A 22,538-nucleotide genomic window follows, 5' to 3' on the forward strand; every position below is an offset into this window, starting at 1 on the left:
TAAGATATCAAAACAATGAATTTATAGCCCAGGGGGGAGCATGCTTCGGGCCTACTTTATACTAAAGGGCCCGGACAAGGAAAAGATCATTTAGCATTGTAGCTACATTATACGCTTCATAATACCCCTAATGTTCTTTCACACAGCCTGCACAGCTATGCTACCCGTAAATCCCTCATACGTCCATGTCCATCATATGTCAGTTCACGTGCCGTGGCACTACTGGTTATTCCACCACTTCCAACACTCCTTATATCATGACGTGCATTAACTATTTCATCCTGTAGGGGTCAGGAGCGGGCTTTAGACTGTGGATAAGTCAGGATTCCAATGGCTTTTTAATAGTTCATCTATTCAGTTCACTGACACCAAAAAAGAAACGCTGTATGATCATGTTTTCTGTACAGTTTTTATTTCCCTGCATGAAGGTCCAAATGATGTTTCAGGCCGTTATCACGTAGGAACAAAACTCGGGTGTATTAATGTATTACTTTTGGCCATTCAGTGTAGTCTAGAAATACTGGAACCAGATCCCCAAAGGTCCTTAAAAGCAACAAATCCCCAAAGTGGACAAGGTCTTCAGTTAGCTATATGGCCCTTGATTGGGACGCAAAAGCTATTCCTAAAACAGCGGCGACCCAAGAAATGTTTCATTGGGGTGGCCATGATGGGGGCCAATAAAAATCTTGGGATAGCGCAGCAAAACTCAAAACCCTTATTGAATTTCAGGGATTCTATAATGCCGTTGTTATGGGCACCTAGTTATAGTTGAAAGCTGGGGGGGAGTGCAAGATTAGTGACAGGTGTGGCAGGAAACATCTCATTTAATCAACACCCAAAAGTGCTATTTCCTGCAATATAGAGCCTTCAGTCGCAACCAATAACACTGCTCTGACAGGTAGGATAGGATGCTAATATTTCGCGGTTTGTCGAGACTAAATGCATTTCACTTTCCAATCCACAACAAAAAGAAAGAAGAAAAAAAAAACTCAAGCACATCATGTTTAATTAGGAAAGTCGTCTTAAAAGAAAAGATGAAAATAATCAATGGTTTGCGGCCCTAGGTTACACACATCTCAGCGTGTCACAGCTCAATACCGATGAACCAGGACTTAATGTCTTACTCTTGCCCGCTCTTGTGACTCAGGTCCACGGTGGGAGTCTTCCTTTGTTGCACGCCAGTGTGTGAAGGCACCTAACTCAGTGACCTCGTTACAGAGAGCCTGGAGGCGATACACTCGCACACACTCGCGTCCGCAACTCGGAGTCATGTTGCCTTATGTCATCTCTGATCTCCGCGTTCCCCTAATGTGTTTTTCTATTTCATCCTCCACCAAACATCCCCCCCCCCCACCTCGGCTGTCTCTTTGTATCACTGATTCTCTGTCAGTTTTGACTCGTTTTTCTCTCCAGCCTCCAGTTTGTCACGTTTTTGGGTTGTTGGTTTTTTTTTGCTGGTTTGAGCACATTCCTATCACTTCTTATGCAATATTTATATTGTTTGTTTTTTTCACCCTCTTCAGTAGCTTCGATACACAAATGACCAATTTTAAATTGGCTCACCACCAAAAAAAACAAAGAAATGGCCCTCACAGGCACAACACAAAGCACACAACAATTTCCACGCGTTCATGCATCTTTTATTTCTTCATCTCCCCAACGATACACCTCCTACGAGAAAAGCGCGATCATTTCACAGGTGACCAGCTGCAAACAGCCGCCAGAGGCGATCAGGGCGGCGCCTCAGGAAGCGCGGGCCGCGCACGGGCGCGGTCGCCATTCATCGGCCGGCGAGTTGACAGCGTCACCAACCCACCGACAGCGATGAATGTGAACCGGAACCCTGCACTGGTAGAGGCATATTCCACGAGGGTAAGGAACCACGGATTTAAGGAAGGAATAACAGGTGAATGAAGAAGGGAACCACTTTCGCACTAAGATTTCTGAAAAAACGTACACAATCACAAGACATATTGTACAAAATACAGCAGAAAAATAAAGCTTTTTACAGTACTGCATGCTCTCCCATTTCTGCGATACGATACGAGTGACACTCATTAAACACATTAAATATTCTCTCGCCGCCATGAGGGAAGAGTTTCCTCGTTATGAAAGCGTTTTTCCCGCCGTAACGAGGAAGCCCAACTTAGCGTGCGCCACTTTGTTGTTAACGTTGTTGGGCGAAAGCCTCCCGGCGACGAGGAAAGCGGCGCCAGGGTGTGAGAAAGGTTTCGTTTAATGGTGATCAGTCAAGAGGCAGCTTGAACTTGACCTTCATTTTTCAATTTGGGATTATTTCATATCTTTTCAACATCAGAAGTGCTTGCCTTTTTGCCACTGTGGACGTTTTGATTTGTCATAACATTAAGCAGGCCAAGGCGGTGAGCCAGTTTGCACAATTCCAGGTTCTTGAACTGGAGCGTCTAAATGGGACGCAGCCATAAGTTCATGCTGGTAGTCCCGCCTGTGCGAGTCAAAATATCCCCCTGTACGATATCTGTGAGATGTGGACGGTCACGTGCAATGCACCGTCCAGGTGCGGAACATGGACGGACTGATGTGAGCTCAAGTGTGAGGGTACACTCAACGCTCGATGGTTTCCCTGAGTCACAAACTCACCGACAGCGTTGAATGTTTCCCCAAGACTTGAAAAACTCGGGCTGACAGCGGGCGAACAAAACAGCCTGTCCTCCAGCGCTGCAAGCAGTGGACAGCCGTGACAGGGCGGGCCCAGGGGGACGCTGAACAAGAAGAGACAGGGGCTCTGCAGGTGCACGCACACATTTGAAAAAAAAAACAGGGACGTAGCGGACAGCCAAACCCACTGAAACCAGCTGGCACATCGTTCTTTTCCCCGTGGAAAAGAGTATGCTTATATTTGTCAGGCTGATATTTTCCTCAGGTCATCAGTGATGTTCTGAAACTCCACCATGAACCACGTTCCGGTGGTGTCCGAATTGAATTATCGGGGGGCTGTTAAAGGACGGTGATTTCCTCCGTTTGTTGCGGGTATTTTGTAGGGCAATGGAAGCCCTCACAAGTAATGCAGGCAACGGTTGAATTTCAGTGTGTTATTATAAATGCAAAGGGACTGTCTTGATGCTTAATACTTCAGGTACCTGCAGCGTTCAGTTTGAATTTAATACCACTGAAATAGCATTTTCCAGTGCTAATCAGCTAATTAAAGGTCCCATATCATGCTCATTTCAGCTCTATGTTTTTATTCTGGGACTCGATTGGAGCAGCTTTGCATGATCCACAGTTCAGAAAAGTCCTTATCTATCTTCTCCTGGCCCTTCATGCAGCCCCCCAGTCCCCCCCCCCCCCTGTCTGAAACAAGCCGTTTTAGACAAACTGAACCACCTCCAAAAACTTGGAGTAGTTCCTGAGCAGAGCGCTCCAATAACTCAGACAGACTGAGCAGGTGGATGACTGTCCCTGTACTTGGTGGGTGGTGCTGTGACTGGAGCAGACGACCTGCTGGGGGGGGCAACTGTATAGTTGTGACATCACAACCTTACAGGAAGTCCCAACGGCTCATTTAAAGGCGCAGTGTCTGAATACGGGCTGTGTGTTTTTGATTCTTTCGCAGTATTTACACAGCACCCAGACCTGCTTTATAATCAAACAAGACATGGAGATCTCACTTTCTACAATGTGGGACCTTTAAGATTTAAGGCCATTTTAAAAACCCTAATAAAAAAAAAACCCAAAGCTGTCAAAACTAGGCAAGTTCTGACCTCACACTCAAGCGATGCGAACACAGGACAGAATAAGAAATACTACCAGCGCTGCTCTGGATTCATCTCAGAGTGGACGTGTCGTGCCGGGGAGCCTCACCCTCATAACTGGATTGAGGACTCTGGTTTTTCTCAGCCTCTGATATTTTGAACGTCTCTTTGGGAAACTGGAGACCACATCACATGGTTGTGGGACTTACCCGCACTTCACAGTTGACATCATGACAGCGCGGCGCTCCGTGCGTTAGTTGCAGCTGAAACACTGTGCCAAAGACATGACATGATATTTGGTCACAACAGGCGGAAATCAGCCAGACATGCAGTATCAGTCAATTACTGCCCAGCACATGCAAAGGCAGCTCCTTGCTTGCTGGACAAGGTTTTATTTATTTAATCTATGTGTCATCCGCAGTTGCTCCTTTAGGGGTGAAAACCCAGCGAACACGGCGCATTTTAGCATTTTTATGAAACGCTAATGGGCTAATAAAAAACAACAATTAAAAAAATAGTTGTACATTTTTGGGATGCACCTTCAAATTTTCATTCTGCTGAAATGCGTGTGTGTGTGTGTGTGTGTGTGTGTGTGTGTGTGAGGTCATACAGTAGAACCTAAAAGCTGCTACAAGCTCATAGTAGCTGTGGGGTTCATTGTGTGATGGTGGAGGAGGAGGAGGAGGAGGGGGGTGAGAGGTGGTAGGGAAGGAGGAAGGGGAGTCAAGGGTGAGTGGAGAGAATAGGAAGGGCGGGTGGGGATGGTGGTGGTGGTGGTGGTGGTGGTGGCGGGGGGGGGTCGTCTGGGTGAGAGGAGTGTTGATCGATTCCAGGCTTGGTATTTTCCAGACAGGCTGAATGGTAAAGGTCAAAGGTTAGCTGCTCTTGTTTCCTATGAAAGAGGGGCTGTGTGTGTAGGTGTGTACGTGTGTGTGTGTGTGTGTGTCTGTGTGTGTTTTCATGCTTTTGTGCAGGGGGCAAATATGCATGCGTGTTGTCGTGCACAACATTGTGTTAAAATCGTGCAAGTGAAAGGATCCATCTCAGAATACTTGTGTGGAAGCGTGTGTGTGTGTGTGTGTGTGTGTGCGCATAGGTCTATAGTTTTATCGTGACTAAATTTGGTATTTAAGATTTTGGTTATTTACATTATTTACCAGTTGCAGATCAAATTATCTTTAATTTCAGTATTTACTTGTGATTGAAGACTTTGGAGCAACATAATCAGAACTCCTTGGCGTTTTCTCTCGGTTTTTCTTTTCTTTTTCTACAGTGGAAGCACATATTCTGTGCCGTCCTCACCTCCAGTGGACATTCTGCTGTTGATTACTATAAACTTTCGACAGCATCTTCTGTTGAATTCCTGGGAACATCAGACGTGGCTGGAAAAAAAAAAAAAAACGATCAGTTTGAACCTCTCAGCTGCTTTAACGAAAATCCAGGTATTTGTCAGTTAAGTTCTGAACTGCTGGACACTTTGAACTCCAACAACGGCTAACACTGATTGTGCAGGCAGGTGGTGGGGTGTCTTGCTCAAGGGCACATGGGGGGGAGAGGGGGGGTCTAAAAATAGTCCCAGCCGCTGCTGCTGCTGGGACAAAATCTGACACACTGGCTCTACAATACCGTGCGTCTGCGTGACGGTTTGGCTGTCTGTTTGTATTCAGCTCCACATAACTACATTGCAATGACATGGTGATGACATCACACACACACACACACACACACACACACACAAACAATGTCTCTTCAAACAAGAGATGCGTGCTTGCACCTGTGTGGCTGTACTTTTCATTCATGGAGCATTTTGTCATCACACATAAGACACACACACACACACACACAGATCTCGACAGGTAGAAATGCTAATTGCGGCCACACAGACAGTGATGTCTTAACACACACGGCTCAGGCAACCGCAGCCAAAATAAACATTTAACACAGCTGACCTCCACACACACACACACACACACACACACACACACAAGGAAGAGAGACATGCCACACATGCATGCATAAATACACATCTCACACGAACACACACACAGCCGTACAGTGCTGAGTGTTATGTCAAGGTCGCATCTATTGAATCTGCACTACTTCCCGTGTATGTCTGTGTGTGCATGCATGGCTGCGTGTGAATGCATGTGTGTCTGAATGAGAAGACAGATTGTGCCGGCTGGACTGTGAGGTAAATAAAAAGGCGGTGGGGGTAAGGGGAGACACAGAGACTTAGAGTGGGTGGTGGGGGGGCGCGAGTAAGTGAGTGAGTGGCGGTCTAACCCCCCCCCCCCCCTCGCTCAATCTCCCACTCACTTGCTCCCCCTCCCCCACCTGGGACTTGAACCCGTGACCCCCCCCGGTGAATGAGTTCAAGGGAGGCACCGCCATTACTGGGGAAACTGCTGGTCTGTGTGTGTGAGTGTGTGTGTTTTTGAGAGTGTGTTTACGGACAGAATTCCAGTGTTTCTTAAAAGTAGATTTTTTTTTACAATAGGAGTTCTGAATGAGAGGTTTGCCTCACATAAGGCTAAAATTATGAATGCAAATGGATTAGCGCGTGTGTGCATGTGCGAATGAGAGTGTATTTCGAGGTGACCTGAGTTGAGCTCGCCAGCGTGTGTGTGAGTGAGAGTGTGTTTTTGTAAGTGCGTGTAGAAGTGTGTTTACGGACAGAATTCCTTTGTTGTTGTTTTTCTAAAAGTGTTTTTTTTTCAATGGGAGTTCTGAATTAGAGTTATGATTTGCTTATCAATAACATTATCAATGCTTATGGATATTTGTGTGTGTGTGTGTGTGTGTGTATGTGTGTGTAATGCCCCCCCCCCCCCCCCCCTCCCCCCTTTGCTGCTGGGTGTGTGACCAAGTCTACCTGGCCCAGACTGGATCAATACTTTAATCTAATTGTCATTCACTGCCATTGGGACAGCCAAACACACACACACACACACACACACACACACACACTCCTAAAAACAAATGCAGTTGTAAAAAAATAAAACGTGCACATCCTTCACACTAAAACAGCCAATCACATGAGAAATCATGAATGAACCCCCCCCCCCCCCCCTTGCGTTCATGCACCCGCCGCTATGTTGGCTGGCGTGCAACCTCGGCGTCCTTTACTACGTCCGCCACTTCCGCGCTCCACTCTGCACTCCGTCCCTGCCTCCCTGGGCGTTCCTCCTTCGGCGTTGCATCATGCGCGCACATCAGTGTCGGCAAACACCCGATGACACGCTGTCACAACGCATTCACGTCTGCCGGCGAGCAGCCTCTCCCGCAGAGCGACAATGGAAAGTGGATGCCAGGGCCGCTCTGGGATCAGAGCCCCGCCGCATGCGTACGCAACAAAACAGGCTGTGGACAGTGGAAATAAAAGGTGCAAACTGACTTACCCAACATCCTCCTCTGCGGGAGCAGTAGTGTCTCCGTCCGTTCCTCCTCTGCATTCCTCTATCGCTACACCTCCTTCTTTACCCCTCCCATTGAAAAGCCGAGCCACCACTCTCTCTCTCTCTCTCCCTTTCATCCTCTGTTCCCATCTTTCACTCATCACCCTCTCCTCCAAATCCTCACTTCCTTCCTTCTCCTTGTTTCTCTTCCTCCTCCTCCTCCTCCTCCTCGTCTGCCGTTGATCACACTCTTCCTCTTTCTTTCTTCCTCTCCGGTGGCTCTCCGGTGTCTTCTTCTTCTTCTTCCTGCTGCTGTAAACTGCAGACTGTCTGGCGAGAGAGAGAGAGAGAGAGAGAGAGAGAGAGAGAGAGAGAGGAGCAATGGGAAGTGCAAACCAGGACACACACACACACACAGCCTCTGTCAGTTTGAATGAATACTGTGCACACTCGGCTTGTCTCTCCTCCCCCCCTTCCTCTCTTTCTCCCTCCCTCTGTCTACCAGACACCCCTCCTCCACTCCTCTCTCGCTTTGCCCTCCTTCGCTATCTCCTCCTCCTCCTCCTCCTCCCTCGCTGCTGCCTTCAAACATGTTCACACTCCAAGGCTGACTGACATTATAGAGCTGCACTTACTGACCCCCCCCCCCCCCCAGACACACACACACTTCTCACTCTAATGGACCCAGACAGTTAACCCTTCTGATGCAACTGCACATCCTGTCTGTTTGCATTTATTATCATCTTCTTAGTAGACGCTGTCTTCCGAGCGCCTGTCAGTGCATTTTTATATAGACAACTGAATTTATTCTATTTATTTATTTTAATAGTATAGTGTCCTGAAATATACTAACTACTGAAGTTCATAGTCTTATCGGCCATTTTGTCACCATCTATCAGAAAAATGTATATTTTCACCTGTGAAACATATTTCACATGTACCAATATGTGAATTTACCACCATGTGAAACTCAACACGTAGAATTACACGCCAAGTTCACGTCTTGTGGCGCGTGTCCGTCATGTGAATCCATCATGTGTGAAATGTGGGGGCGGGGTTTTCCCCCCGCGCCCTCGTTCAAGCGCAACAATGGCGTTTCGCATTTGACTCACCAAGTGCGAAATGCGCACCACCTTTTCCAATACGCGAAAATTGCGCGATGTGACGCGTCGCATGCTGTATTTTTACGCGAGGCGTGTGTTTTGACATGCAGTCCCTTACGTTTCACACGCCGGCGGCGCATTGAACGCGCGTTTTATATCGGAAAAGCCACGCGCGCTTACTCTACCGTGCGAATCGCATGCGCCAATGTCTGACAATCCCGAGCGCTTGTGTCATGTGAAGTCGTCACGCGTGAAATGTGGCTCAGTCTCTACATGTTCAACATTCAGGGCGGCGGCGTACAATGACGTGAATTTGTCCCTTGCGAAATGTGTTTCCCCCGGAAATGTGCAATTCATGTCATATTTATATTTGGAAATCACACATTGAGCGTTAAGGGCTCCGTAGAAGTTGGTTTCACGCGTGTGGTTTGTGGAGGCGGAGGCGACATTTGCGTTAGGACATCTTTCAAATTTCACCTGCTCACATAACGTGAATTTATCACTGGCACTCGCGTCAGATAAATATGTGAAATGCGCTCCACGCGTGAAGTCTTTCAGTCGGGAGGAAAGTACTCAATACATAAAGAAACACAAGGAACAGCTTTCTTCTCATTTCCCTTAAAGACAAGTGGGCGTGGAGCTCGTTTTACCAACACGTGGCAGCCGTCGCATCCCATTCTGACACTTCTGTTTTCAGTTTCACTTGGCATGCTTGTTTCCAGGCACATGCCGGTGTTTGAGGCTACAGGAACTGTTCTCTGTACGTCACAGTCTGCGGCTGATCCCCCCCCACACCCCGAGTATGTCTCCGTTTGTGCGCGTTGCGTCCGTCAACACGTCTCCACACAGAGCCCTCTTTACTTGTGTTTTCATTTACACTGTTCCTTTACCCTCCTCCATCTCCTGCAACTTATCCCCCGCCCTCTCCATCGTCCTCCCCTCCTTCCTTAGTTACATATTGATTAGGCCGCCGTGTGTGTGTGTGTGTGCATACGAGCCTGGCCCTGCTGTGGTCAATGAGGTCAACGTGGTGGCCAGACAGACATCCCTACCCCCTTCGTTGTTGTTTTTTTTTTTTTTTTCAGGGGGGGGGGGGGGGGCTGCCTCCTCCATCACCTCCTGCTCTCCATTCTCAGGGTTAGTGAGTGTAGTCGAGGTAAAGGAAAGAAGCGTTGAACTACAACGTCGGCATTCCTTCATGCGCTCACCTAACAGCTCAGTTGACAGCAGCTGACAGAAGGCGAATGCGCTGGTTTGCAGTGTGTACCGCAGCGTCACATCACGGGCTCCATGTGTTCATGTGGCGAGAGGAAGTCACGATCTGACCGTTTTTATTTTATATACCGTGTGTGTGTGTGGACATACACGTTCCCTGATTTTTGTTGTCATGCCCAGCTGAATCCCTCCAAATTCCCCAAATCTCAGGAAAGTCGACAGATTATTGTTTGAAGGCGATCAGGTGACGTCCCTCCGCCTCGACAATCTCGTCTTCGCCTCGTCTACGCCACCTGACAGCGGCCGCCCTCGCTGACCCCTATATGGCCGACAGTCTCGCTGTCTGCGTGGAGGAGGGGGCAGGATGGATGTGTGTGAGCGCAAGGGTCGATAGAGGTCATAAGGCAAAGATTGAGGGAGATGCACACAGTGGAAGCCTGAAAGGGTGCAACACGGGGGGGGGGGATCACGAAGCAAAACACCATAGATTAAGCTGTATTTGTGGATTTTCAAATTGCTGCGGTACATAAAGCCAAACATAAGCTAAAAATACGAAACGGCCATTGTTAGAGAATCCATCTTTTGTTTCGATTTCAAGGCGTTAATGCTGAATCTTGACGGTCATAGTGCTGTTTAGCCGTGCAAGCAGCTTGGCTGTAGGGGCGGCGCTAATGTTAGCATGCTAACGCGCTAAACACCAGCACGTTAGCTTGCTTATGTTAGCATTTAGATCAAAGCGCCAATGTGCTTACGTCCAATCCCAAAAAGCAGCGTAGCATAGCATGCAGACCCCCGGTCCTGCTTCTAGAATTGGGAAATTGGAATAATGAATAAAGGTCCCCGGCTGGAATTCTGTTCATTATCTATTAATCTGCTCGTTTAATTGATAACCATTTTGACCACAAAACGTCAGAAAATTGTGAAAATGCCCATCACAACAAGTCCAATTTGATGTTATGAAATTGCTTGTTTTGGCACTCCGAAATCCAAAGACAGTCACTTTATCGTCACATTTTTTTGTTGCATTAAAATGACAAAAATGCTATTATTTAAATAGTCTGCCCTTATTTTTCAGTCAACCAGGTAATCTGTTCAGCTCCAATCTTGACTGCAGACTCTGCACAATTTTCAAAACTTTGTACAGCTACACGATTTAGAACTACAAAAGTTTTTATTTCAAGGTTTGTTAAAAGATTTTGTTGCACTAAAACAACTCACATGGCATACGTACGTTACCAGGGTTATTGGTCTCCTTCCGTGCAAAAATGGTAGTTGGACAAAATTATCTCACCAGGGGTCTTCTAGCCTTTTTTTTTTTCCATAGCTGTCGACCAAATCTCATGGTCTTCATTTGTGGATGAAGATGCTCAGTCAGTCGGTAAAGGTTGATGGCTACTAGATGGAGGTGAGCTTTTGTTTCAGGTCAACAATAAACTTTGAAGGCTCAACCTTATTCGCCCACATGGACAAAAGTCCTCGAAGAAACAGTTGGACGTTTTGAGCGATACCCTTGTTCGCTTTCTCGCCGAGAGTTTAACGAGACAAGATCGACAAAAACTCTCGCGTCTGTACAGTCCTGGTCAGTCCGGGTCAGTCAGCCTGGCTCGGTCCAAAGGTTAACAAAACCTGCCCACCAGCATCTCCAAAGCTCACCGAGTCACATGTTACATACAAAGACATGGTGGTCCTAGACTGCATCGCCCAGTTCAGTTCAATTAACAGCGCTGGGGTTGGGCTCTTTTTGCACTAGAGCTCCCTCTGGTGGCTAAATCCTAAAAACACCACCAGTCCCTGGACGGACCAAACAGAAATCCAGTGGCAGTTAACCCAGCTCACTACTGACAACCACCAGGCGGGCCCGCTGACCCATGACTTCGTCCAAGTGACACCCGATAGCCCCTTCCAGTGAGCCGGGTTAGTGACATCGTGAGTCCCCTTTGACCCCATTATAGCTTGCGTAGAGCTGAGTGAACGGTTCATGAATCTATAATGGAGGTGGCACGTGACACATCGTACCTGCAATCACCACACAACCCTCCGATAGTGAAGGCAGCAGCGGCGCACACCTCACAAAGCCCAGTCCTGGGTAGGAATATTATCTACAAAAAAAAGCAGTCTAGCTGAAGCCCCTCGTCTTGTTTCAGATGTCTGAGTTGTTAGCGGTTCCACCCTAAACCATATATAATATAATAATGTCATATATAATAACATATCAGTCACAGGGGTTATTTTACTGCAGAACAAATATTTCAATTTGCTATTCATACTTACTTATTTTCACTTGCATATCATTTTAAATGAAAACCTTTTCCTGGTAATGGAGTATTTTGACATTGTTGTAGATTTCCTTTTGTCAATCAGCAAAGATGGGCAGACAATAAAATGTATCCTCTAAAAATACGACAACATTTTTTTTTTTAATCTATGCACTGAAATAATAAGTGAAAAGTCTGAAATGTTGGTTATGTAGTTTTATTGACAAACTACTAAATAACTCTGAGGAAGCGCCTGGCCACATGACACACAAAGTGACCTCGAACGAGGCGTTTAAACACCACAGAGTGCTGGTTTCTCTCCGATCGCGCGTCGATATCTAACACAGGAGGCTTTTTAATTGGAGCTGCTCCAAATCAAAGAGTAGAGCGGCCTCCTTTCAGCAGGAGGGGCGTATTTTCACACCCGCAGGTGCAGAAAATAGAGCAAAACACAGTGAAGGAAAAAAAAAAAAGAAGAAAATGTAGAAGTCAAGAACAAGAACAATCTGGAGATAACTGACAGATTTATTGACACATGGGTCGTGGCATGAATGATTTGCAATACTTTCTGTGAAACAAAAAATAAAAACATGTTGGAATAAATAACAACTTAATTGAGGATTTTTCAAGGGCTGCTTTTACTTTGACGAGACACGGGTGGCTCCTCTTTCCTTGGCGGTTTTGTGGCGGCAGTGAACTCTTCAGTTCGCTGCTGAAAAACGTGCGCTAAAAAGTTGGTTTGTTGAATCCAACGCTGCATGGCAAATGAGGATAACTACCCTGGTAAGGTTTTGTATCCAGCGTGTTTTTGCCCGGCGGTGTGAAATGTCCGGTCCACACTGCACTTAGGCTGGGGTCTGTTCCTCTTTCAGTGCTTTTATTGGGCTCTCTTCACTGATACTCTCCTCCTTTCTGTCCACCGCCTTCGTTTCTTTCTCCTCCTCCTCCACTGTCACGGCAAACCAGGACTCTTTGTGCAACCGCTCGCTTCTCTCCACCTCCTGAATGCTGGGTGGCGAAGTTACCTGCATGTGTGCTGGCAGGTGCTTGAACTCGTCCTCGTTCACGTCATAGTCCTTCATCTTTGAGTTCAGGATCCACCAGTGGCCGGCGAAGCCCACATCTAGCATCCGCTGCGGGAGCTCCCTCCAGCGTGCCGACAGATTGGAGCACTGGGCTTCGTATAGAGTGGCGTCCGGGTCGTAGTCGGTGCGGTAAACCACAGAGAGAAGGCCCAGGCTGGCGTGGTGGAGCTGGCCGTCGTTGCGAAGCTTCACTAGATTCTGCACGTGGCCGTCGGCGGTCGCGCTGCGGATCCACGGCGACAGCAAGCCCAGCTGGTTGGAGCGTTCCAGCAGGGCGGCCTCGAAGGACGCCTGGTCAGGGTTTGTGTGGAAACAGGCCCAGGCCCCGCCCAGCAAAGTCACATATACAGAGGCTTTGACCGGTCGCTCCCACGCACCAACGAACATCTCCCGACATGCCTCTTTGTAGTCTGAGACCAGGCCGCGACACCAGACACCTACAGACAGAAGGAAGGGTGCAGCACAAGAAAGCACACTTAGTCCTGCCTGGTGTCCAATTCACTGTATTACTAAGTCCTTTCTAAGTTCTTAGTAACTACTAGCTAGTTTTAAACTGGTGATTTACTAGATTTACGAGAGTTAGACGATTAAAACTTAAGAAACGCCTTAGCTAGTTAGTTAAAGGTCCCATATTGTGCTCACTTCAGCTCTATATCTTTATTCTGGCACTCCACTAGAGTAGCTTTGGATGATTCACAGTTCAGAAAAGTCCTTATCTATCTTCTCCTGGCCCTTCATGCAGCCTCTCAGTTCCCCCCTCTCTGTCTGAAACAAGCCGTTTTAGACAAACTGAACCACCTCCAAAAACCCTGAAGAGTAGTTCCTGAGCAGAGCGCTCCAAAAACTCAGATAGACTGAGCAGGTGGATGAGCGTCCCTGTACTTGGTGGGCGGTGCTGTGCCTGGAGCAGGCGACCTGCTGGAGGGGCGTGGCAGAGTGCAGTGACATCACAACCTTATGGAAGTCCCGACGGCTCACTTAAAAAGGCAGTGTCCGAATACGGGCAGTGTGCATTTCTCCGAGGACTGAGCGTTCTGATACTTTCACAGTATTTATACAGCACCCAGATCAGCTTTATAACCAAACAAGACATGGAGATCTCACTTTCTACGACGTGGGACCTTTAAGTCAGCTCGGACGGAGTTTTATGACGGCCTTCGCTTCGCTATCCTCATGTCTTTCTGCTGGGCAGTTTTGCAGAAGATTCAACAAAGTTTGGCATGTCATTTTTTTTGGCCTGCACCAACTGACTGACGTCGGCCATGACTCGTCCGAGACATCAGAGACAATTCTCTGGCTGTAAGCGACTCGGTGCGGAAGCAAGAGGACGTCTGTAGTGTCCAATCACACGCCACAGCAGCAGTTTCAGGGGTTAATATTAAACTCAACTACACCAACACGCAGTTATAGCAACATTATGAAGGAAAACATATTTCACCTCAGTATGGGAAGTCATCTTCATCTGCTAATGTCTGCAGATAACAATGATACAGAAGCTACTTCGGTGATGACAATAAGTGAGGACATATCTCTCATCATGTCTCCCTTCTACAAACACCACAGTGCCATTGAACTGGGCAGCAGGGTGAACTCATGTTTACCTTAATGTTACGGTGACCATGAGTTAGTGGTGCTAGTGGTGTCCCCGTAGCCTTCCACTAACTAGCTGACGTGCGTGGCTCGTGTGCTCAGTCTCTCACCCGCTTTGCTGTTTTTCAGCCTCCCCCATCTGCCGGTTGCGGCCGGAGCCGCCGCCGCGCAGAGCATCCTCCTCACTACGCGCGACGAAGCCATTTTGACAGGTTTTATTCACCAGTGCGGTCACCTTCAGGCGGACGAGGCATCCCGTTCGTCAAGAGGGGAAGGGCTCACATGGATCCAAAATGGCGCCCGGGAGGTGAACCGGGTTTAATCTTCCGACAGAAATCTCTCGCCACGCTGGAGTTCCGCTTGCTGCCACTTGAACAGATAACGCAAGCTAGGTAATGTATTGGCAACACAATTATGAAAGTATGTATTTTGCTGTAATTTTTTTATGCCGCATAACTGCGCATTACACAGCACGCTATATTTTAATCCACAAACCACCTAATAAGAAGAAGATGGCTCACGTGACCGCTTTGTTTACGTGGTGACGTGTACCGGAAGACATGCCAGCTACACTGCTTGACAGCAGTTGCGCTTGAAAGGCAGGCGTACGCAGCACATTATTATTATTATTATTCTCGGTCCGTTTATTTAAAACCACATTGGCCGTGTTGTCATACGCTTACGTTAGCTACCCTCACAGCTTCAAACACACGCGAAAGCAAGAGTGCTAGTGCGCATTTAGCCTCGCTAGCAACGCCGTTAGCTGTCACAGCTTTGTGCCAACTGTCACGCCATCGTCACCGGGGGCATCCTGCTGCGGACAGGTGGGTTTAAACACATGCTCCTCTGGTCACGACACATGATGTAGGTTTGTTGCGACTTGTCTTGAGAACGACTGCACACTTAGATATGTTAGCTCGCTGCGTGGTAAATTAACAGCTGTTTGATCTGTAGAGAGACGCCACACAAGCCATAGCGTGTGAGCGCATCTGAACTCAAGTCTCCTCCGTCTTCTCCTAGGTCTCGCATGAGGTTGCCTTTTGTTCACAGAAGCGATGGCCAGTCCAAATGACCTACAGTTCCAAGGTGAGGGCTGTTTAATTCAAAATCCACATTTTACCTCTGCCCCCTCCCTCCTCAAATCCTGTGTTCCAGGTCCATGGTGTGTCATTCCCAGACTGATTTTGGCCACATTGTAAGTGTTTCTAACAGGATTCCTCACGGGCGTCAATGCTTTTACATTCTTATTTCGTGGCTGCAGCTCAGGGCAGCACGAGGCCACTGTGTGGTGATAATTGTTTATAAAAACCAAACCCTCTGTTGTCTTCTATTATTTAAAGAAGAAGAATCCACACTGTCAATTAGCTCCCATGATTCAGGTAGACCTCACCTGGGTGTTTGTCACAACTCCCTGTGTTTCCCGATGTATGCCTGCAGAGTTTGAAGAGGCTGCAGAGCTGCTGTCTGCAGACCCGGGGGCCTCCACGCTCAGCATGTCCGCCTCAAACACCACCACTGCAGCAGGAGCCGGGGGAGGAGGAGGAGGAGGAGGAGGAGAGGACGTGAAACTAGACCTTTCAGAGGATGAGGAGGGTCAGGAGGAGAGTTCAGAGGTGCGTTGGCTTATGTCACCATGACACAGGTGAAGAGTTGTGATGTTTTGAGTGGACAGCAGCTGAAATATGTCTGTGCTTCCAGCTGTTAGGAGGACAGAAAGCAACTGGTGGATTCTGGACCTTTGAGTACTATCAGTCTTTCTTCAATGTGGACACAATGCAGGTATGATATATATATATATATATATATATATATATATGTAAATAAATATGCATATCTTATCATGACAGTTACTTTCAGTTTGCCTTGTTCTTTTGTCTGACACCCCATCATGTGATGCAGGTACTGGACCGAGTTAAGGGGTCGGTGATGCCATTACCTGGACGGAACTTCATCAAACACCACCTCAGGAGTAACCCGGATCTCTATGGTAAGCCGTGTTCACCTGCAGAGCACCGCTCTGCACTCTGATTTGGGGACAGCCTGTCTAATTAAGCCACTTGTCCAGCTGTCGGCATAGTTTCATTTGCAGAGTTTGTACTCGCCCCCCCCCCCCTTCATCTACCCATTCGAAAACGCGTTTTGAACACGCAGCTGAGCTATGAGCTGCCATTTTGGCACGAAAAGTTGACCGAGTATTGGTCTTTAAAGGGCCAGTTTCGGACTCTGGTTTAGGCTGGAGTACGACTTTAAGTTTAGATTTAGGCTGGGGAAACTGTTGCTGGGTTAGGGTGCTGTAGGTTGGTGGGAAGTTAGGAAATAAAAGGAGTTGCTGAAAGTTTTCATGTATAGTAACGTAGATGTGTGTGTTTGTTTCTGTAGGTCCATTCTGGATCTGTGTGACACTGGTGTTCTCAGTAGCGATCAGTGGGAACTTGTCCACCTTCCTCAGTGAGATGGGAAACCCTATCTACCACTACAGGCCGCAGTTCCACAGAGGTCAGTCCTCCACGGGGCCTTTGGTGAAACCCAAATCAGTTAGCTGTGGTTTGGCTGAGTCATGCCGAGTCCGCTTTGTGTCTCTTCTTGCAGTGACGATAGCCGCAGTGGTGATCTTCATGTACGCCTGGCTGGTGCCGGTTGGTTTGTGGGGTTTCCTGACCTGGCGGCAAGGGACTGAGAGGCAGGTCGGAGGCTATTCCTTCCTGGAGACTGTGTGCGTCTACGGCTACTCCCTCTTCATCTACATCCCCACCTCGGTGAGTCCACCGTAAAGATAGATTTGATTTCATTCCATCCATCATTTTCCCTCTCTTCTTCTTCTTCTTCTTTACCATCTGCTCAGAAAAATTCACATTTAAACATCTACAATTCCACGCCAAAGTCATTTTGGGAGCTTAGTCCAGGTCTGAAAGCGCCCTCCGCAAACAAAATGTAACCCTGTCATCTCCAGGTTCTGTGGATCATACCGTTTGAGTGGTTGCGCTGGACGCTGATCCTGGTCGCCATGGTGATCTCTGGCTCAGTCCTGGTCCTCACCTTCTGGCCCGCTGTCCGCGACGACACCAAGGTGATGGCAGTGGCCACGGTCGCGACCATAGTGGTTTTGCACACGCTGCTGGCTATCGGCTGTAAGGTCAGTGAGCTTTGGGAACCTCGCCGCATATCAGCTGCACATAGTTAACTTGGACTGAACAGCTCTTTCTTTCCCCCTCTTTTCTTTCAGCTGTACTTCTTCCAGACAGCAGTCCACGTGCCGACACTGGCCCCTACGACCCCCCCAGTTCACATAACACTGGCCACCCAACCCCACTGACCAATGGGAAGGAGGAGGAGTTTACAGGGAGAGAGGAAATGAAGGACGTCTCTGTTGTGTTCGGAATAACATGCAGATATAAAACCATGTACAGACAGGCTGGATGAGGCAATGTTGATTATTGCCAATGTGTGATTTTGTTCAATGCTCGTGTGATGAAGCGCTGGGATGGGTGGATGGGTGGATAGGTGTGTGTGTGTGTGTGTGTGTGTGTGGTGGCTGTTTGACTAATTTATCCCGAGGTGGTTCTACTGTGAGTGAAGTAGCACTTGATCACTGCAATAATTGTACATTTCTACTGTGACGTTTCAGGATGTAGTGCTCCGTACCAGTCTAGCATGGCTTCCTTAACACTGTGATTTCCCTCATTTCATCAGCGAGACTCAAACACAAGAAGACGACATGTGTAACTCACCAATAGAAGAGCGGCGCAGTAAGACTTCTAAACCAAATACAATCGTAAAACCATGCTGATATCGGATGGACAACAACGGAGCTCTTCTTCTTCGGCTGTTTAGCTTAGAAAGGATCGGGACGTTGACAAGAAATGCCCAAAAGATGTAGAATTTACAATCTTATAAATCAGAGAACAGCACGCAACGGCAGACAATTGCCACGACAGGAAAAGCACAGGTGTTGACCAACAATTAGCAATGGCTCCGTTCTATTCGGGTGGTCCCAGTAAGCGAGCCAGCGTGAACAATACCAGGACCCTGAAACCGAGGCAGCCAAATGCAATTAGCCGGCGTCCTTTTTGTTAGTTACACCCGCGCTGCATTCACACCATATATCGAAGCAATTGCGGGCAGTCGAAAGTCACAAACCCCTCAAGATAAAATTGTAATAACTGGTTCAGCTAAGTCAAAATTTCAATTTGTTCAATAATATGGTTTTTGCAACGTCCCACCGGCCTTAGCGTACTTTGTGTTTATTGCTAATTAGCGAACGTTAGCATGTGAATAAGCTAAGCTAAGATGATGAAAATACCAGTTGTTAATGCCTGCGAAGCATCAGCACGTCAGCATTGTCTTTCAAAACATTTTTTTGTCAGTATGCTGATTGCGTTAGCCCAGTCGTCCGCGTAGAGCTGCTAGCATAGCAGTAGACTCTTAAGTCTTGTTTAATAATTTTCTTAGTTAATCAGCTACTTTACGTGTCATTTCAGCGTCAATTTCACGTGAAACTTTTTGTCAGTACTGCGCCTCAAACTCAAAGACATTTGAATGCTGTAAAATGCAAATGGGGAATGGAGGGAAGAAAAAAAAAATCAAAATTTCAAGAACCTCCAGAACGTTACCGCGAAGCAGCCTGCTTCAGTCGCAGACGCGGTAAAGGAAGCCATTCCAGAAGGGGGTTATGAATGTGTTTTCGATGAACCCACGACTGGAGAGGGACCCCTGCTGATGCGCCTCTCCACCTCCACCTCCACCTGTAAGAAACGCGAAGAGCTCAGCCTCTCAACCTTCACTTTACAAAGTGACTTCAGTTTCTTTCATTGCATCCACGACTTCCTGTAAATTGAGGAATAGGTTTGTGTCTGCAGAACTATTTATTCCCTGCTGTGATGCTGTTTTGGGGTTTTTTGTTAATAAAGAGTCTTAATTGTTTGTCCGTAATTATTAACAGTACTTCGCCCAGTATTTCATGCATTATTGAAACTACAGTCGCAGTTATCCACGGGTTGCGGCGTGTGCTGAGGAGGCTTTTGCTGACTCGTGTCGGCCCGGTGAACATCAGCCTACCAACATCTGAGTCAGAGATCTGAGAGAAAACAAGCGGAAATAGCCGTCCTGTTCATGTTGAACAGGCTGATAATGGGACCCTGGGGGGTGCCTAGTTTTATTTCAGTGCTGTACACTCAAGTTACACCTATGTCACAAAAAGGAGGTCAAGTCTTGAGACTGGACTCCCTAAGGGGGACTTGAAAGCAACAACGTTCAAGTCAAGTCAATTCTATGTTTGCCTTGGGGGGGCTTTACAATCTGTACAGCATACAACACACTCTATCCTCAGACCACCCCCACAATACAAAATACATATAGTGTAAAGAAAAAACTTAACCAGATGCCTCACATGTTTCATTATTTGCTCTGTGCATTGAGGGGACTTGGTGTCAGCTGGGTAAAAACATTATATCTCATTTCGATGGTCGGCAATTAGAAAACCTGAAAGACTGACCTGCTTTTTGCTTATGACGTTGTTACTTGACTTTACTTTGGACAAGACTTGGACACAGAGAGGGACTTGACACGTGACATTGTTGTCTCAACCGACTTGGACTCGTCTTCCCACTCGTAAAGCACGTACAGACCAGCCTTGATCTTTCGTGGGCCTAGATATAGACACGGTAGCGGCAGCGGCGGAGTGGGGGGGTTATCTGGGTTGTGGAGTTAGGTCTTGAGCTCTGAGGAATTCACCTGGGCCTCGATACGAGCACAAGGATTTTGAAGGTTAGCTCTCCGGGGGCTTACTGTCCGAAAGAGCTGCCGGGCCTGTTTGAGCTGAGCACAGCGGACGGGGGTGACCTCCTTGAGACTATCTGGGCTACATTTATAGCTCCTGGTACCAAGTGACCCAAAAGCCAATTCTCTTTGCACTTATTATATTCTGAACATAAAAAAAAAGGTGAGAAAGTTGATGATGCGCTCATTTTATAAGCTTGGCATGAAAATTTGTAATCTGAAACGTAACTAAAGAAATGTGGTGGAGTAAAAAGTACATTTGCCTCTGAGATGTAGCATAAAATGGAAATACTCAAGTAAAGTACAAGTACCTCAAATTTGTGCTCAAGTACAGTACTTGAGTAAATGTACTTAGTTACACGCCATCGCCAAAATATCTTACATGAACATTGTCTCTTCTGTGCATGATTAGAATACATCTCTTAGCATCCAGAAGACCTTGTTGGTAACCTAACAGAAGCTTTTTTTTTTTGTTCAGAACCCGAACCGAACAGTTTTTCTCTCGGTCCTGGACCATGGAGGTGACATATACCGGCACACTGCTGACTCCATTTACCAAGCTGCCCTGAGGTCCATTACTGTGATAACAGAGCGCTGCAGGAATGAGTCCTAAAACCCGTAAATGAGTCTTACACATCCGGTTCCCTCGTCTCAAAGTCAATGGGTTCTTTGAATGGGTTTTTGGTTAGATATCTGAAATGAGGTCTGTGGTTAACACAAGCTCGAGAGATTTACATGCTTTGTTCTACAACATAAAACACGTCAGTAGACTCGTGAATTTTGAAGCTTTTACGCGTCTTAAAAAAGGTGGTTGCTAACAAGCGGCTAAATGAGACTACAAAGGTTGTCGCGGACGTTAATGTCTTCATGTCGAACACGGAAACTAATCTAGTATCTTTTTCCTTTTAACATTTATTTTGAAAATCTATCTTTACCTACAATTATAAGAATTTTTGTCTCAGATTTACATTTTGCAAATATGTTTAAAATCTGAAGAAAACCCCCCCACAATAGGAGTCGTGTTTTGGACAAGTTATATTACCACCAAACACATATTGCGAGCTCTTTCTGAGCATATAGGCTGTCGGACAGGAAATGTCCCGGACGGTCGGACCTTTCCAAGTGATAAAACCAAACCTTATACTGATCAGAATTACGGTGAATAACATGGACAGAGAATCAAAGCGGCGTGCATCCTGAATATGTCGAATTTGAGTCATCCGCGGTGATGATTCTGTGATCTTGGATGTTTCAGCGCCTTCCTCGGCTCTATACAACGGGAGTCATCGCCCAACACAATGTTACTGTGTTACTAGGCTGAAAGTCATTTAAGAGACATTAGGTACCTTATTTCAGTCCATAGCACTGAGTGTCAATAACCGTGAAATACTGAAAACTGGCATCGGTCAGATTTGTAATCTTGTTGACGTGTTCTTTGATCAGACCGTTCCTGATTTAAATCAGAAATGCGTCAACTTTAGCCTGTAACTTTAACTTCTTGTATGCCTTCACCGCACGCCATGTGATCCTTTAATTTAATGTAATCTAAATTCATTCATTCAATGGTTTGGCTCATTGTTATATCCCCATTTCTGCCAGATTCGTAAGACTCTCGTGGTACACCTTTTTGTTTTGAGCTAGTGGGGTGGCTCCAGAGATCTAGGGCCCTCTTTGGTCGAGACTGAAACATCTCAACAAATATCGGACGAATTGCTGTGAAATCTGGGATCAGACATTCATGTTCTTCATGGAGCAAATTGTGATCAGGCCAGGGGTTTCTTCAAATCGCGCCATCATCAGGTCAACGTTTTCATTTGTAAAACCTTTGGTTTCTGACCAACTATTTGAAAAACTAACGCCATTCTCAGTAGCCTCTGCTGTACTTTGTGTTGAGTGCTAAGGTGGACATGGTAAACAATATACCTGCTAAACACCAGCATGTTAGCATTGCCATTTGAACATGTTCCCTGTACCATTAGCATTTAGCTAAAAGCACTGCTGTATTTATGTACAGCCTCACACAGGTGCTAGCGTGGCTGTAGACTCTTCTGTATTGGAAACCGCCTACTATACTAGCAGTGCTTACTGATTTGGCCAAAATGTAGCATGTAGCATGCAAGTAGGCAAACAAAGTACGCAGTATGTCAAAAACACCCGGATGTCGTACTGATTCAGAAAAAAATCTCTGGTATGCATCGGAACCAGTCCACCTCGCACACCGTGTCCCACAATGCAAAGCGCTGGCGGTGGTTTGCCACTAGCGTTGCGTAAACTTTCACGTATTTCACCTCAGCGGTCCACCGAAATCTGCTCCTGAACACATTTGAGGCGAGAAACAAGCGACCCGGCGGCTGAATCTTCATCCATATTAGATCCACAAGGCCTCATT

At 46.9% G+C, this 22,538-nt stretch overlaps 2 protein-coding genes across 3 annotated transcripts; one reads left to right on the forward strand and one right to left on the reverse strand.

Annotated features, from left to right (window-relative positions):
* Window positions 1–11,900: 11,900 nt before the first annotated feature.
* On the reverse strand, window positions 11,901–14,650 carry timm29 (translocase of inner mitochondrial membrane 29). 2 transcript variants are annotated; one of them, XM_070922549.1, is made up of 2 exons: window positions 14,485–14,650; window positions 11,901–13,221 (listed from the first exon to the last, which is right to left on the reverse strand). In XM_070922549.1, the coding sequence occupies exons 1-2, from the start codon at window positions 14,576–14,578 to the stop codon at window positions 12,545–12,547; spliced, it is 771 nt and encodes a 256-aa protein (XP_070778650.1). In that variant the 5' UTR covers window positions 14,579–14,650; the 3' UTR covers window positions 11,901–12,544. The 2 variants fall into 2 exon arrangements, with proteins under 2 accessions (XP_070778650.1, XP_070778651.1); XM_070922550.1 differs by having other exon boundaries at window positions 14,386–14,520.
* Window positions 14,651–15,022: 372 nt separating this feature from the next.
* yipf2 (Yip1 domain family, member 2) lies at window positions 15,023–19,294 on the forward strand. The gene is made up of 9 exons (XM_070922545.1): window positions 15,023–15,198; window positions 15,395–15,460; window positions 15,812–15,987; window positions 16,073–16,153; window positions 16,274–16,361; window positions 16,754–16,870; window positions 16,964–17,130; window positions 17,325–17,507; window positions 17,598–19,294. Exons 2-9 carry the CDS (start codon window positions 15,430–15,432, stop codon window positions 17,685–17,687), a joined length of 933 nt encoding a protein of 310 aa, XP_070778646.1. The 5' UTR covers window positions 15,023–15,198; window positions 15,395–15,429; the 3' UTR covers window positions 17,688–19,294.
* Window positions 19,295–22,538: the final 3,244 nt, after the last annotated feature.

The sequence above is a fragment of the Enoplosus armatus genome, chromosome 17, assembly GCF_043641665.1.
Source record: "Enoplosus armatus isolate fEnoArm2 chromosome 17, fEnoArm2.hap1, whole genome shotgun sequence".
NCBI classification, from domain to species: domain Eukaryota; kingdom Metazoa; phylum Chordata; class Actinopteri; order Centrarchiformes; family Enoplosidae; genus Enoplosus; species Enoplosus armatus.

Bases quoted from the DNA above. Each gene is read 5' to 3' on its own strand.
- timm29 (XM_070922549.1), bottom strand. From the start codon at position 14,578: ATGGCTTCGTCGCGCGTAGTGAGGAGGATGCTCTGCGCGGCGGCGGCT. The intron at 13,222-14,484 runs GTGAGAGACTGA...TTCTGTCTGTAG, and splicing joins GCTGAAAAACAGCAAAGCGG to GTGTCTGGTGTCGCGGCCTG.
- yipf2 (XM_070922545.1), top strand. From the start codon at position 15,430: ATGGCCAGTCCAAATGACCTACAGTTCCAAG. The intron at 16,871-16,963 runs GTCAGTCCTCCA...CTCTTCTTGCAG, and splicing joins CAGGCCGCAGTTCCACAGAG to TGACGATAGCCGCAGTGGTG. The intron at 17,508-17,597 runs GTCAGTGAGCTT...CTTTTCTTTCAG, and splicing joins TGCTGGCTATCGGCTGTAAG to CTGTACTTCTTCCAGACAGC.